The sequence below is a fragment of the Hippichthys cyanospilos genome, chromosome 8 (genome assembly GCF_059441005.1).
Source record: "Hippichthys cyanospilos isolate Australia breed blue-spotted pipefish chromosome 8, RoL_Hcya_1.0, whole genome shotgun sequence".
In the NCBI taxonomy this organism is placed as follows: Eukaryota; Metazoa; Chordata; class Actinopteri; order Syngnathiformes; family Syngnathidae; genus Hippichthys; species Hippichthys cyanospilos.
In genome coordinates, this window is record NC_142376.1 from 15,813,580 (window position 1) to 15,830,810 (window position 17,231).

General features: G+C 38.4%; 1 protein-coding gene across 2 annotated transcripts; it reads right to left on the reverse strand.

Moving 5' to 3' along the window:
• tbxtb (T-box transcription factor Tb) lies at nt 1-7,567 on the reverse strand. 2 transcript variants are annotated; one of them, XM_088421568.1, is made up of 10 exons: nt 7,471-7,567; nt 5,423-5,512; nt 5,026-5,235; nt 4,690-4,954; nt 4,471-4,605; nt 4,286-4,347; nt 3,830-3,891; nt 3,400-3,585; nt 2,999-3,131; nt 1-1,351 (listed from the first exon to the last, which is right to left on the reverse strand). In XM_088421568.1, exons 3-10 carry the CDS (start codon nt 5,232-5,234, stop codon nt 1,072-1,074), a joined length of 1,332 nt encoding a protein of 443 aa, XP_088277694.1. In that variant the 5' UTR covers nt 5,235; nt 5,423-5,512; nt 7,471-7,567; the 3' UTR covers nt 1-1,071. The 2 variants fall into 2 exon arrangements, with proteins under 2 accessions (XP_088277694.1, XP_088277695.1); XM_088421569.1 differs by having other exon boundaries at nt 5,423-5,509; nt 7,471-7,532.
• Nucleotides 7,568-17,231: the final 9,664 nt, after the last annotated feature.

Below are 17,231 nucleotides of genomic sequence, written 5' to 3' on the forward strand. Positions count from 1 at the left end.
AGGTGTTCATTAGTTTTGTGATGTACAAACAGTTGTTTTTAATACCTTTACGCTCTTGTCATATCAAAATGTTAGTGATGCCACTCAGTATGACGCAGTGTAGTTCAACGCCACTACATTGAGCGCTAATGCAGTGTATAAGTCAATCACATCTCACTACTATACAGTAGAATTAAATGATTTCCCTTAAGCGATCTACATTGGAACTTTGATTGACAGAAAAACAGATAAAAATCATTTTAAAATATGTCAATATTATAAATGCGACCATCAAAGGTTTCATTGTCAATTGCATGATTTTGGCAATGTAAGTCTTGTTCCAGCGTTTGTAAAAAAAAAAAAATAAAAAAAAATTCTGCAAGTCTGTGATCACCGATGACACAATCTTGCCTGCAACCAGAGACTGTCATGCCAAATATTACGCCACAAACTTAAAATCAGAAAACAAAGAAAAAATACCCCAAGTTAAATGTTGATACAGCAGGTAGTGTTTGTCCACAATTTAGAAGCTTAATCTTCCTAAATTGTGGGTTTTTTGTAACGTTAATAACAACAAAAAACATGGCAAAACAATCAAAGCCATGACCACCAGTTAATCACAATGGATGCAATTCACGTGGATTTTGATATTTGAATTTTCTGTGCTCATGTGCTCCTTTTTTGTCTGTATCATTTACATCATTAGCCGTATGCAACATGGAAGAGTCGATTTCTCATTTGCATTAGAAAACATTATGAAGCCTGTAAGACATTTGCTCAATATTCACTTCACAATGGGCATGGACTTAATATAAGCACTGAAAACTGAAATTGTGCCTCTGAGAATCAACAATCAGTAATGCAGAGAAATAGCATCAAATCATCATAAATGTATTAACGGCAGGAGGCCATGAAATCTCCCTTTCAATTTTAAAGGATGGAACTTCAATTGCTGGTTCCCACTAGTAACAAACAAAACCAGATGCCACCATTCACAGATCTCATATAAATTTCCTTGTGCCTGAGAATTGTCATTTTAAAAGAGTCTTGTTCAGAGAAATGAAAGCATTCAACTGCAATCTCTGTGCTCCATCACATGGAGGGGAGCGTGACAGGAGTCCAGGCTGGAGAATGTCGCTGCAGAGAGGCATCAAACTGAGCCGAGTCGTGCCCCTCGGTGCTGCTGCTGTCATACATGGGTGAGCCAGAGGAGGGCGCTGGAATCGAGTGAGCCAGGTTGGGATAGTGATTGCTAGACCCTCTCAGGAACTGGCCGCTCAGGTTGTTATTGCTCATCCCTCCCGAATGGTGGGACGCAGGGGTGACTGGAGTCAGCGGGCTATTGCTCATGGACCACAGGCTGGTGTACTGACTTTATCAAGACATGGACACACAAGATAACTCATCACCAGTTTTGCGATGAAATGACTAACTAAGCAGTTGAATACTAAAACCATAGCATCATTTGTAGAAGTATTTGTTCCAAGTATTTGTTTAGTATTATGCTTAAAAGATGTTTCCAATATTTTGGTTACTCAGTTTAGCAACAATCCCAAAAAACTAACTGAAAACTGTGGGGTGGTGTAGAGATAGGGTTAGACTTTAAAGAATTTGATGTTTTTGGTGGGGACCTCTTGCACTTGTGGGAACCGTTTTGGTGAACCCCACAAATTCAGACTTCTTTTTGAGGGTCAAGACTTGCTTTTAGAGTATACTGTATGTTTGAAATGGTTTGGGTTGAGGTTAGGGTAAGGTTTAAGCAATCATTTGTGATGATTAAGATTAGGGTTCGAGGCTAGGAAATGCATTATGTCAATGAAAAGTCAACTAAAGATATCGCATCTATCATATCTAACTGCTCATCACTCATGTCTATTCAATCGCAAGCTCTCCGGCAGGTGCTCACTTCCACCTTTGCCGCTTTTCCCCTTCCCTCTCCACTCCGTGTCTCTGTGTGACTTTTGAATGACCCACTGCTGTGAGTATGTTAAAATGAGACGCGGTCCAAGGGTGGCTTGACTCGAGTCCGATAGTTCAAAGTGAAGAGGCGACATCACTACATTTGAGGGGTGTAGACGTAAACAATGCTGTCTTGAAAGTGAATATACAGTATGAACATTCACTGCCATTGATAGATAGATCAGTTGAAATTTTTTTCAAATGGGCTGGATATGTTAATCAAGATATATATTACCCATATTCTTTTTTTTTTAATAAAACGCATACATCACTTGTTTATAAGTCTACGATACTTGGAAAATTAGTTTTAAAAATTCCCTCGTCCATAGATTACAGAACCTGGGATTTTTTGTCCCGTCTGTCTTTTATAATAATAATAATAATAATAATAATAATAATAATAATAATAATAATAATAGTAATAATATAAACGTACCAGAGTGAAAAGTATCACCAAACATCTACAATACATAGTAATCAGTGTAATCTATAGTAACACACAATAGATAGCCCAAATCATCAATATATTTCTGCAGTACTAGATGGTTGATTCATGAGAAATTGTACAACGAAACCTACCTTGTTGACAGTCGACCCATCACTGGCTTGTTTTGAATAGATAAGTTGCTAAATGCCACTAGAATCTGTACATAGGTGTGTAATGAACTGCTGAAATAACATTTCATGTTATTGCTACAATTCCTATACCCACTGCAATTTTTGGAAAAGCTGTGACGCATTGTCCCAACAGGGTGAAAGGGTTGAATAACAAGTTATGCGGTAACAGCCATTTATGTTTATTTATGTTTATTTATTTAGTCCGTTTGCTTCTGATGGAAAGTTTGCAATTGCTATGTTTTAATGTAGCAGTTTCAAAAGCCAACTATATAAAAAAAATAAAAATAAAAAAAAACTTTTGAAATGATTGAATTGGTACAGCTCTAGTATCATATTGTAGCATATAGGTGCACCTAATGAAAATGCACTGTGTAAATGCCATGTCTCCATAAACAAATTGATGTTGTATTTTCTAATTAGAGAATAATGATAAAAAACTGACCCAGAGTTGCTAGCAGAAGTTGGATTGTGTGTCATAGACATCATAGTGGAGTGTGTTGGCATCTGGAGACCGCACCAGTTGTCCTGACTTGACAGCATTGGCAGACATGCTGAGGAGTTATCAGCGTAACCTGCTGCAATAAAAACACAAGCAGTCGTGTTTTAATGCAGATATCAAAGCTGCAAAGCGATCAGTCACTTCAGTTAACTTCTGTGCCCTGACCCACTCGGCCTTTACCCTTCAAACGAAGGTGTAAACATTCCTCATCTGAAGGCACAGTAGTTTACAACTTTGGGGCTCCACTTGGACAAAAGCAAGCGGAATGCAGACCGTGCCTAAACCAGTAACATTTCTTTAAGAGTGAGAGACGATGAGCTTTGTTTGGAGGGGAGGGCACTTACTGGGCGAGTTGGTCCGATGGCTGTAAGAAGAAGCGCCGTAGGGCGCCGAGCGGTGGGTCCGGAGCGTGGAGTAGCGCTCGCAGCCGTGGGATGGCGAGAGGGAGATGGAGCTGCCAAACTGACTGTGAGGAGTTGCGGTTGCAGGAGGGCAGAGGGAGCCTGATGCGGGTAGAAACCAACCACCTACTGGCTCCAAAGAAGGAAGACACAGTTTGTGAGTGACCCAGAAAGCATCCATCGGCCACGTCTAAACACAGAACAAAAATGCCATCTTGAATTTACTCAATTGTATTTTGTCAGGTGGTTGTACACAATGAAATGATGATAAAATTGAGTAACTTCAATGCAGCACTTTTTTTTAATGTATATTCAAATACATTTGAAAAAAAATTGAAATTTGTGATACATTCAGAGACATTAAGAGACTTACATGGTGAATACGTTGATTGCTGGTGTTCGATTGTTTCATCTTTGATATCTTTGTCATCACATCTGCAGAAATTTTTAAAAAAGTTTTGACTTAAATGTTTGTCAAAAGAGAAAAGGCAAGGGATAACATTGAAGCCAGGGTGTCACATACTGCAATAGTAGATTAACATTTTTATCCAACTTTTTTTTATCTTTTTTATCTAACTGTGACAACAAAAAAAGGGGGAAAAAAGGAACACTTGAAACATGAAATGAATATATTTTATACTTATATCTCACTATTAATTCAATAAGTATTTAATTAGTAATTAATTCAATGAGTATGTGCAAGCATTTGAATACCTTACTAAAGTAAAAAAAGACCACAAGACCGTTTTTGCAATTTGCAGGTGTTTGAAGAAGTATTCAGTAAAGTCTAATACAGTAAGAGTTAACCCTTATATTAAAATGTATTTACCTTTCTTTTGCATCCAAGAAGGCCTTGGCGAAGGGGTTGTGCTTTATTTTCAAAGCAGTTATCTATAATACAACAATGACAAAAATATTTTAAGTACATGCGCATATTGCGCACAAATGCTACACAAACGCCATGCAAACATCTAAACTATTTATTATCTTTCCAATCGATATTATTTCGCCAACCTCTTCATTTTGGTAGGCTGTCACGGCAATGAATTGAGTCTCCGGGAAAGAATGACTGGTGACCATTCTGCGTGGGCCTCCGACACGCACGATGTGGATGCGTGGCTCGTACTTGTGTAAGGAGTTTAACATGATCTAACCAAAGACGGCAATTTCGGGAGTAAATTATTTGAATGCAAAGATGTACAGAAAGTGCAGGATGAGAATTGCTGTTCTTACTTGGCCTCCCCCGTTGAGTTTATTGGTGAGTTTGACTTTGCTAAAAGAGACCGGAGCTTTCATCCAGTGTGCGCCGAAGTTTGGCGAGTCCGGGTGTATATAAACGCAACTGGGAGTTTGAGGTTCGGGCTTCCCCCCGGGGACCCACTCGCCGCTCACATACTTCCACCTGTGGTTGTCCGCTGATACAAAGTCCAGCAAAAAAGAGTACATCGCGTTCGGATCAAGTCCGGACACGTTGACTTTCATCACCGGGAACATGCGCCTTTAACAAATCAACCGAAAAGATTAGTTGGAGGATTGAACGTCTGAATTGCTAAATAAAGTCGCGCTCACCTGCCGTTTTTGGTCACTATCATCTCGTTAGTGAGATCCTTAAATTTGCCCCAAAGTTCGCTGTCATCCAGTGATAATTTCAACTCCCTCTCTGTGGGGTCGCCCTTTTCGCTGCCCGCCTGCAGCTCACTTTGCACGGCGCTCAGGAGGTGATCCACCCGGTACTGGCCCGCCTTTCCCGGACAATCGCTAACTCCAGTTAGGGACATCCTTACCACCAGCAGCAGGGATGAATGAGTAAGGTGTAATTACTCCAGCAAAACTTATGAATGAAAATAAAAGAGCCACTCTTTATTTACACCCTTCGGGTGCTCTCGAGGATGAGAATTATATAGACAGAGGAGAAGGTACTTGTCAGAGTGACTGCTCGCAACAAAGCTGGTTGGCTCTCCCTTACTTTGATCTTTGACGGCTTGGCACCGATTGGCTGAAGAGATTCCATTGATTCCTCAGGAACCTTCGCTCTTGAATCAAGCAGCTAGGCCTGCTTAATTACAAGAACCGGTCAATATTGACACTGAGATCAAAGCTCACCTGCACAAGTCACACTGCCTGACCGCCTGCGTGCATTTGCATTTTATTTCATTATTTTACCCCTAAATTTCCAAGGAAGAATTAAAATTCAAGTCAAATTACACTTTCAAAAAATCAACCACATTTACCACACTTTTTAATTTTGTGAGACTCAGGAAAACAAGTGAAGTACAAAATTAGTGCCTTTAAAAGTACAAAAGTAATAAATCTTAAAAGAAGATGATGTTATTTTACCAAATTCATCAGAAGTTAATTAACTTGACTTATCAATACTAAAGGACATTTACAACGACATTTCAAATCTTACGATACACATGCATTTCATTGTATTGAAGATAAAAGTCTCAAGGGTACAGCTTGCATTTTAATTGAAAAAAATAATAGCTGCTGAGCTCATAAAAACCAAGCAGTCAAGATGATTGCAAAAGTTGGCGAACTTGAATTCTTAAAAAAAATAAAGAAACAAGAAACTTCAGGGTAGTTTGTGATCTGTGCATATCTATAGGTTTAATTATCACAATGTATAACAATTAGAGTGCAATGAATACATTTTGGAATTCCAAGCAACTTTGTTGACACTATTCTTGAATGCATCATGTAATCCGTGTTTTACATTGTGTTTCATGTGTTAATTAGGTTCTATGTACCTCACATGCACACAACATTGTGACTGCTTACCAGGGCTGTGAAAAAAAAGTTGACCATGTTGGGTGAATTGACTTTAAAATTGGTTGACAAAAACTATCCACCTCAAATCCATGGGAAAAAATTGCCAAAAAATAAAGATTGCAAACAGGAAAACACACACCACAGCAATACCTTGTGGGGCTGAAGACTGTACTGATGTATGGCTTTGTTGCTTGTCTTGGTGCACCACCTTGTGCCCGAATAGCTGATGCTATTTATGTGCTTAAAAACGCTTACAGATTTACTAGATAGTGGGCTTTTAATAAAGACAATATTATCACATGGAGCTTCCCAAAATTTAAGAAAGCACTTCCCAAAAATCACCAGGGCTATATTATCTGAGAATGTAACTTGTCACCACAAACATTTTGTTACTGCTCAGGTTTAGTTGTTCAAATTATAACCATAGGGCAGTTAAGCGCGAAACATGCCCCGTCTGCTCGTCAAAAAGATAAAGGAAGTGGAGGAGGAGGAAGTTAGCGACCTTACAGTAGCTAACAGGCAGTTTACTTATGGAATATTCAAGAATCATCTCTTTTCACATGTGTACAGATAACATAATGTATGCGTGAACTAAATGGTAGTTAATGTCTATTGACCTGTGGTTCTCAAAGTGGATTCCATGGACCCACGGGGGTCTATAGCCTGACTGCAAGGGCGTCCAATTTGCAATTCTAATTTTCTAAACTTCAGTATGGCTGAAAAGTAACAAATATATTTGTTGTCAAATTGAATCTGTTGGTGAATAAAAGGGTTTAATGTTTGCCTTGAGTGATGTTGTTTTTTTGTTTTGTTTTGTTTCTGCAAACATTTGCAATGGGGGTCCTTGAGAAATTTGCTTTCCAAAAGAGGTCGCTGACTCGAAAAAGTTTGAGAGCTCCTGCCTTAAAGGATAATTGCTAGCATGCTAATGCGTATCATGATTGCTAACCAGTTAGGATTAGCAAATTCTGTTGTCTAAAACTTCACATGCATAGAAGATGATAATGATTTAATATTGATATTAAAAAAGATAAAATAGTCAAAGCCCGACTGTTTACATTGAAGTACCCCTGTGTATTTAAATAGTATGATGATTTTTTTGCTATTTCCATCCTTGGATAACTCGTTTCCACAGTTACGCAACAAAACAAAAAGAAACATTAAAGGCTGAAGTGTGTAACATCTACATGCAAGCTTCCGTAGCTCTGTGCTGTTGTGTTGTGGCCAGTTTGTGTTACCAACCAAATCTTGGACGCCTTGTGCCTGCTGTAGCCAGCAATGAGAGTCTGTCTCCATGTCCAGAAGTCTGGACCTCAGTTCACAGCAAGCAGAGAAAAACAAACCAAGTCAGTTGCAGGAGCAGTTAAAAGACTTCTTCAGTGACCTCACTTGTTCTAAGTCTTACATAAGATTTCATCAAATTGGGTCAATTGGGTCATCTCCGAGTATGACACCATAACAAAATGGCTAATATTGTATCTGGTTTTGAAAGTCTCTTTTAAAGTTTGTCTTTAAGTTTGCAAATGTGGGCTCTTTCATCTGTGGGTGGCACATTACATTTTATTTATCATTTCCTACTCCATGAATACTTTTTGATTGAAAAACACCCCCACCATTTTTTTTTTTACAGGAGCCTAGGTTAAGTGAGATGTAAAAGTCGGAGGTGTAACAGCCAGTGTTATTTCCCACAGTCCCAGTGTTTCATTTGGCACCTCGCTCTCCTCCTCCAACATGGGGACTGCGCTAAGTGTCACACTAGGCCACTTCCTGTGTGAGACTGCAGCACTGTGAATTAACGTTATAGGTCTGTATGCTGCTATATTGTCCCACACACATACGACAACGCAGGTGCAACTAAAAAAAAAAAAATACCATTCAATTCTGTAGTCCATCACCCTTGTTTGTGTTTGCATCCTAAAGGAAGAGTACACTTTTTAATGGAGATACAAATATCAAGTTTCTGGCGTGCTAGATTAATTTTCTATTCACAGTTTTTACTTTTTGTTAGAAAAGTGATTCCAAACCAGGGTGCTGCTTTGAGAAGGCAAGAGTAAGAAAAAATCCAAGGGGTGTTTTTGCTTTCTTTTTTAATCGAGCACCGATTCAGTGCAAAAGTGAATTTGATGATTTCAAGAAGTCACCGCTAAGGGCAAAGTTTGTGAATTCTTTATTCGTGAGAATGATCTCAGTTCAAAGCTCATCGATGATTGTGTTTCTCAGGGATAGGGTGACAGGCAAAGCCATGTTGTGGCCAGAGATTTACCTTGTCACCGAACTGCCAAGCTGAGTGGCTGCGCTTCCGACCAATGTTTGTGCCGTACCTCTCGATAGGCTCAACCTCTCCTGGCCCATTTTGGCACTCAGGTGAGAGAAAGATGCACCCTGCGTGCCTGTGCGCATATGTGTATGTGTGTGCTTGTCTCAGCACCGTAGCTTCACCTCACCTCCTGTGTTTGCGCTTTTCTCACTCTCCACAAGCTCTTGAGGTTATATGAAAATGTCAAACAGAGCCACCTGAGTCAATGTTTCGCTTTAACATTAGACAGCATAATTTGCGGCAGCTTTTATTTAACTCCTGGGATCGCTGCCGGTCATTGTACATTCGCACAGTGGTGAGCCAGCATAAACCTGTTCCGTGCTATAATTTAAAAAAAGAAAACAGATGATAAACAAGGTTGTCAAAATGATCTCTGTTCACACAGACTTGTAAAAATGACAGAAAATGCTATAATAGGCACTACATTGCCAAAAGTTGGCAACATTGTTTTGTAACAAAACGTTGTATGCATCTGCACTAACTAATAAACTAAATATCGCCTCTTCATTTTGAGCTTAAAACAAAAAGCACAAGAAACACGCATTTTAGCAACTCAGGATATACAGTAAATAACGTTACATTACTAGAATAGAGTACTGTTGCGCGTTTGTTTGGTATTGTATTAAGTTAACATTAAATAAGTTTAACTAGAGGCATGCAACCAACTGAAGACAACCAAAACCTGTAAATTTGTAAAGTTGGCCAAAAACATTTATTGACTGGAAGTCTTCCTTGAAACAATACCATATTGACTGCCTATCATTCACTTTTTAACTTTTTTTTTTTTTTTTTTTTCAGAGGCACAACATAGTAAAGGATCCTTTGGTGTGCCTTTAAACTGGTGTGCTTTAATTTTGAAGGCCTGCTAGAATCAAGCATTGTCAATGATGGCAGCCTCAGGAGGAGTGCCACCCCCTATGTAATATTATTTAGTGATAACTAGACCTACGATTATATTTAAAATACTAGATTTCCTGTAGTGCTGTTTTGAAGTGTACACCCAGCTGTTGTAAACCAAGAAAGGTAGAAAAAATGAGTAGAAAGGAAATGCTACAGTAGTGGTGAGCTTTGCTAGCAAAGCATTATCAATCACCTATGAGTTGATCTATCCCCAATATATAATGACAGAGGAAAGCAATAAAACATCTGTATCCATGTAAAAACATCCCCATCGCCTGGTTGACTACTGCTTGCTGCTGTGATGTGTGACCTCTACACAAAATGTCAACTTGTTAATATATTCCTAATGGTGTGCGACTTCTCAAGAGGAGCCTTAGTGTGGTGCAACTCGCACCCGATAACACTGCACACTCGGGTGACAGCACACTTTGTCTGATGGGTGCAAACTGGCTCCTAAGTAGACTCCTGAGCAAGGCAGCGTTTACTCACGGGACTGTGAAGCAGCTAACAAATTTATACAAAGCCCACCTGTACTGGACCTGCATCTCAAACAATCCTGTGGCCATTACATTAGATACACATGTATAACCTGATCACTTGTAGATTCAATAGAAACGCATCAATAGAAAATCTGCCTCAATGCTTGAATTGTTCCAATGCAACCAGTAGCCCTGGTTGGGGCTTTAGTGTCTCTCACTTAATTATTCCAACTAATAATAGTATTATCAAAAGTTATTGCCTCATTTAATAGCAGGATTATCACATGAAAAAACTCGATAGTCATTCTTAAAACATTACAAAGAATATTATGCAAACATTTAGCATTATTAGCATGAACAGCGTGAAAACAGTTTTGTATCTCACTTGACTGTGTGTGAGATTCACCAAATAGTACACACAAAAAATGTGTATTATCACAGTAGCTTCTGTATCAATGCCAGAGTACAGGTTTGGTAATTTAAAAAAGAAAACAAAAACAACAACAGCAAAAAATGAATGTCTCTGAGTATACATTAAGAACGCATAGTGGCCATTTTAAAATTATCCAGTGCAGTGTTCTGTCACTGTGTATGTCCTGGTCAATCTAATTTTGCAGGCTAGTGATGCATACTTGTGAAATTCAACACGCTGATGTGATGATGACAAAATTACCTCAAACATAGCAAATGACTGCATCTGGATTTAAATAAATCACTTGCTACAAATAACAATGCTCATAAATAGGGCTTAAGACAGATCGATTGGAAGAATCGAGGGAAAAAACATCGGAAGATGACAGTTGTCGACATGTTTTGACTTGCGCTCTAATTGCTTTTATTTTGGGTATTTCTCGAGCATGTGCGGAATGTACATTTATGGGAGGGTTGAGGTGGAGCACCGCAAGCTGCTGTCTCGCCATGTTTGTCTATGCAGTGGTGGGATTTCACACGGCTGGAAGACTTGTCAGCATCAAGACCTCACTCGCCTTCTGAGCAAGCACCTGATGTTTCGCAGCCAATGTGGTGGCTGAGCTGGGGCCTCGTCCTAAAGGGGACCGTATGCTTTTACTAAACATGGTCAACATCAACAACCACTGAGATATCTGTATATCATCTTGACAGTAAGCAAAGGTTGATTATAACAACACAGCATGTTAAAAAATATTCAGGCCGCTAACAAACGACTGAATTAAACTGACATTGACACGAAAAGACTGTATCTGTTGCCAGTGTTTACTGGTGACTTGGGATCTGTTAAAGCTGTGACTAGCATAAATTAGTCACTAGCTAGCAGTGCTCGATGGCTCAATATAGGCTAGTGTGGTTTATGTCAACGACTCTGCACACTTTCATACTGACAGCTTGACACAGTTGCTGTTCCCACAGATCACTTTGTAAGAAACCATGTTGAATCAAATGCGTTGTTTCAGTCGGCAAATTTTTCTTTTAGACCAAAATTTATGGGGAGGTATTTGTGTAAAATATAATTTTTATAAAAGAGGAAAGAAGTGTACTGTGAACACTTTTAAAGGGACAATGTGTAAGATTTAGACCGTTTTTCACTATGGACAGCAGAAGGTGCTGCATTTTGCATTGTCTGTAGCTATAACAGACATGGCAGCCTCTGGAGGAGTGCCATCCCCAATGTTATATCATTTAATGATAACTAGACCTACAATTATATTTAAAACATACTGTTGGTCGTAAAGAACACATTTATTTGCAAGTTTTTGACATTTATAATCATTTGATTTATTCCTTTTTAATTAAAAACGGTCTAAATCTTACACATTGTCCCTTTAAGTTAAAAAATCATTAAAAAAAATATATAGTTTGTGTTATTTGGTCTTCTGTTTTTTTCAATTGCCTTTCAGCAAGCAAGGATTTTAAAAAAATATATTTTTATCTGAATACTCAATTAGAATTTTCTATAGGATATCAGGATACCAAGAATACTCAATAGCTGCAGCCCTCGTTTTCCAGTGTAGTTATTATTGTGAATTACTGAGGCAAAAAAAACTACACATCACATTGAGAGCTGCTTCCAAAACTATTATTTTTTCAGTCGTTGCACTTTACATTGCTGATTTATTTCTATTGTGTTATATATGATGCAAATGTAATTTTATTTGTATTCATTCATTTACTTTCTACTTCCACTTAAATTTGTTATGGTTAGCCCAGCTGACTTTTGATGAGCGGTGGGGTACACTCGGAACTGGTAGCTAGCCAATCACTCAACAAACAGGGACATGTTGATGCATTTTTATGTAGTGGGTATAATCAGGGCACTTTCCTCCCAGGGACGATGTTGGTAAAAGTTTCCGAAGAGGTGCATTTCCAGGAGAGGACGGGGTCAAGATGGTGTTAGGCCATCTCACGTCTATGTGAGTAATCAGATCTCTCCTTCAGGAGGGTCCATGCCAAACAAGCACCCACTGGAGGCTGTGTTTGCTCTTAAAGTCAAGGCAAACACAGGCCTAGAGGGGTTGCTGGTTATGACCTGTTGGTTACATGCCTTCTAGAGTCATGCTGTATGTCCATTGTTAGCCTTGGCTGTACCTACCAAATATAAAACCTCACTTATACAATATAGTTTCACTAAAAGGCAAAAAAAAAAAATCTTGTACCATTTTTTTCAAGATATCCATGTGCAGAATTCGAAGGCATGTACAGGTCTCAGCAAGGCTTCAATGCATTCACTTACCTTTTTTTTTTTTTCAAGCGAGGTCAGGTACCAGGCTATTGATGTCTGGGAGGTTAATGAGTTGATAAAGAAACTAAACTGAAAATGATGCTTTCTAATAATGCTTTGAAAAAACATATCCAACCAAGATTTCAGTTTGCCTGCCTAGACCTCACTGTCCACGCACATGACTAAGGCTGCGAATGGCCATTCACACTCATAATCACACCTTATGCCAATTTGGAGTCTCCACTGTACCTACCGTGCATGTTTTTGGGTTGGGGGGGGACAGAGGACCCAAAGAAAACACATACAGGCAAGGGGAGAACATGCAAACTCCACACAGAAGAGCCAGAAAAGGAAGCGACCCAGGGACCACGGAACCAAGTGGCAGATTTGCTAACCACTCTGTAACCGTGATGCCTACACACTTTACAAAAACTACCAAACTATTGTAAAAATTCAAAAGAAGAACTCAACTTTCATTAAGGTATAAATTCTAGAATGATTTGTCTTGATTGTAACAAAAACAACATCCACAGTCTCTGTGCGAAAATCAGATTATTTATTTATTTATTTGTTTATTTATTTATTTATTTGTTTATTGTTAAAACGCTGCTTTCCTTTAGAATGTGAAACCTATTGGGACTGGCAACTTTCTTGCTTCAAGCTGATAAAATTATGGACTCTGTTTCCCTGTGCTTTGCGTTTCTTGGTTGGTTGAAGGGGTTGAAGTTGGTTGCAGTCAGCTGACAGATCCTTGTGATCCGTCTGTATGTTAATTCTGGTTGGCTCCCTGAGTGGACGCAGGTACTCACGCTGACTGACTCTGATCTACAAGGCCACACAAGCAACCAAACACTTAAGTCCTGTTTTGACCGCTGGGCCGTGTCACCCATCATCATGTCATTGTCGGGCCCATTTGATCTTACGTGGTTAAATAAAGGTAAAATAACAGAAGAAATGCTATAAGCCATTCATGTCCAAAGATGGCAGTCAAACCGTAGTGGGAAATTCAGGTTTAGAGCGAGTCCCTGTTGTAGCAGTGGCTGGGAAACAGAGCACACAGAACAAATGAGAAGTAAACACGCAGCCACAGGAAGCCATTAATGGCAGCGAGGACCAATTAGGACTCCCCAGGTGTCCTTGCCTTCGTCTTGTTTGGTCCCGCTTCACTTCAATGTCCGTCTGTGTGACGGAGCCTCTCCATCTGAGGTGAGGAAACAACAGCCAGTTTCATTTGCCGAGCAGTTTAAGGCAAAGGTTTTCGTACTGAAAGGCCCCTAAAGTCTTTATGGTGTTCTCTTTGTCTCCTCCCCTCAAGTGCAAGTCATTAGAGAGAGGACAATTACATCCTCTGTATAGAAGTCTTGCTTTTACAGGAGGGCTAGATAAGACAGGATCTCTCTCATGTTTGACCCCCCTCCGAAGTGAATGCTCTCTGAAGCTTATTGCTCTCTTCACACCTCGTCAGAACTGCAACAAGAGAGTCAAAATCAAAGTCAATCCCAGCAGAGACCTTTACGAGGAAGCTCAAGTGCCACTCAAAAAACCTGTTTGACGCAAAGCAAAGTTAAAGCAGGTTCATGGAATCATTTGCTTTTCTCAGCGACAAAAAAGTTGCAGATGCGCTGCTGTGATGATGTTCATGAATATTGATGCCACTTGAGGACTAAAGGGGAAGTGTCAGCATCGCAGTCAAAACAGATGCGCTTTGATTTGGAGTTTTGTGTATTTGAGCCCAGTAAACGTGTCATTGGGAGAAAGGCAATATGTCTGGCTCATCAGTCAACAAGTTTAGGGAGCAAATAGGCAACTCATAATACACTGTGTGTGAGATTGCATGGGTATGCTGTTTTACATGGTAGTTTGAAATCTGACTTTTTCCTGGGATCCAGTTATTTAGAGAAACCATAAGCAATACCTAAATTATTAAAATGATTTTTGACAGCGACCCTTATGTAGTCCATAAGCCCTAGGTAGGAGGGATGGATGGATATATATATATATATATATATATATATATATATATATATATATATATATATATATATATATATATATATATATATATATATATATATATATATATATATAGCCTTTTGGAGTAGCAGAAATTTAAAATGTCATGAAGGTCTTATCTTAAGTTCTGGTGAAAAAACATCAAATGAGTCATAATTACATTGGAGTTTCAAAGCAGCAGTGTCCTACATTACAGTTATATGATTATGTAGTTTTCAATAATACTAAATCGTGCAGAGTTTAAAGAAAAAAAAAGTCTAACCATTGGAAGTATAACTGTGCAGATAAACCCCAAATTGTTTGGGCGTATAACCTGGTTACATTTGGAGTTGTATGGATGTGTATCTTTTAACTGGAAATGTAATGGAAAAAGTGGGCCAGAAAAAAAAAAATGTTAAAAGATTTATCCATTGAGAAAAAGTTGTCTTTTTCCTGACATATTGACAAAAGTTCGGATACCCCAAATGATCATAATTTTTCAGTACATATCAACGTGATTTCAAGATTCAAGAGTTGTTTTGTCATATGTATAGTCATACTACACAATGAAATTCTTATTGTGTTCACATCACCGAGCAGACTACGTGCCACAATCGAGCAAATAATAAAGTAGGGCAAAAACAAAAAAACAGTAATAGAGAAATAAGGGCAGTAATAATGGTCCACTAATAAATGAATGGAGTGGAAGATACTTAATACATATGAGGATGATAGTGCAAAATACCGTGTGCTTGTATTACCATTTTTATTTATGGGAATTTACTGACCACTTTAAATTATTTCCCACAATAATAATCAAAAACGATTTAGGAAATAGATTAATACTAATATACAACTCTTATAGATGCATTATGAAAATAGTGATAACATTGTCAAATGAACTCTTCACTGCTAAGCTAATGTTTGAGCAAGCACATGAGCTATTAATGCAAATAATCAATATACATTTCTAGTTATTATTACACTGTTCATTTAAAAAAAAACTAACATATTTGACTTTTGTTGGTGCATTGTATCAATTGTTTTTTTTTTAAGTCATTTATCTGGACATGTAAAGGCAACTTTTGTGAACAATTGTTTTCATGTCTGTTTGGTGTCATTGTGTGGTTTAGCTCGGCTTGTCTCGCATGCATTTTGGCTGCGCAGCGGATTTTTGTGAATGGACCCTTTGTTCGAGCAAAACATCACAAGGACCGGATCTCTGGAAAAGCCCTTGCACAAGTACGCCACACAGCGGCGCTACAGGATAAATTAAGACAGTGCTGGGGCCAGCACTGGTACTTCCAGTACCAGCAATTTTAAAAACAGCAAGAACTGTGAATATTTAAGCCACCTGAAAAACGTTACACAGTTCTCTGGTGAGAGTTGTGCTTGCCTGGTGGTTTATGTCCTGGTACTCAAGAACAAAAAAATGCATTTTAGGTTAACTGAAGACTCAATATGAATGTGAGAAAAAATTGCTTATCCTGTTTGCAGAACGCCTATTCAAAGACGACACCGTTTTTTCTCTCCAGAAATCTTATAAAACAACACCCTTAGCAATCTTATCTTCTTTTCTTTCCAACTCCAGCTATGTAAATACTGCGAAACCCAATGAGGTGCAATGCATCCCACAATATATGTACAGTATATATATATATATATATATATATATATATATATATATATATATATATATATATATATATATATATATATATATATATATATATATATATATATATATATATATATATATATATATATATATTATATATAAATACATTGCGATTATTTTTTAACTAGTATTCATGATTATATGATATTCTGAATTCTAATCGGCTGTTTTATTGCAATTGTACAGTATAATTGAATGAAGCCTCATGGAACTGGTGTTGCTATTATTTGAAGCATGGATTTATAAGAACATCAGTTAATCATTTCAACAACTCCAACAATGTTGAGCACTGCTTGACGCTTCATATTCCCACCCCTGTACTCAGACAATGCCAGCACCTTTTTACCGCTTCATAGTTTGCGGTAAGGCTTAACCTAAGGGCATGTTTTGGCATGTTGCCACAACTCCTTGCCATTCTTTCTACAAACATCACATTGCCACCATAGTGCCATTGTACAGAAGCAGATGAAGACTGACTGCAGGGTAAAGTAGTTTTCGCCAATTAGGCTTCAGTTACAAAAGAGCTTGATAGTTTGGTTACTTTACACCAAGTTTCTTATAATATACTGCATCAAATGAATTGATATTTTGATTTGAAAATCAAGTGTAGAAAATAGCAACTAAAGCGGTTAACAGTATTTCATTATCGAGCACTAATCAGGGGAGTTGATGACGATTTTGCATTGACTGGCAATCATTTCAACTTTAACACTAATGATACTGAAGTAGACATGTTTACCTCGAAATGAAACAGATGGAGTTGATTTCCTCACTCAAGTTACACCGGACTCAACTCCTCTCTCCTTGAGAAAAATTTGGTGGATGGTATGATAAAGACTGACACACACGTAAGGCCACTCCTCATTGAAAAATTTCTCCCTGTGAGGTCAATGCTCCCCATGAAGTTTCACACTAAAATTACCCGTCCATGACCGAATGGAC

Coding starts and splice junctions, on each gene's coding strand:
- tbxtb (XM_088421568.1), bottom strand. CDS start 5,234: ATGTCCCTAACTGGAGTTAGCGATTGTCCGGGAAAGGCGGGCCAGTAC. Junction 4,348..4,470: donor CAGCCTACCAAAATGAAGAG/GTTGGCGAAATA, acceptor GTTGTATTATAG/ATAACTGCTTTGAAAATAAA. Junction 3,586..3,829: donor GCAATCAACGTATTCACCAT/GTAAGTCTCTTA, acceptor CTTTGGAGCCAG/TAGGTGGTTGGTTTCTACCC.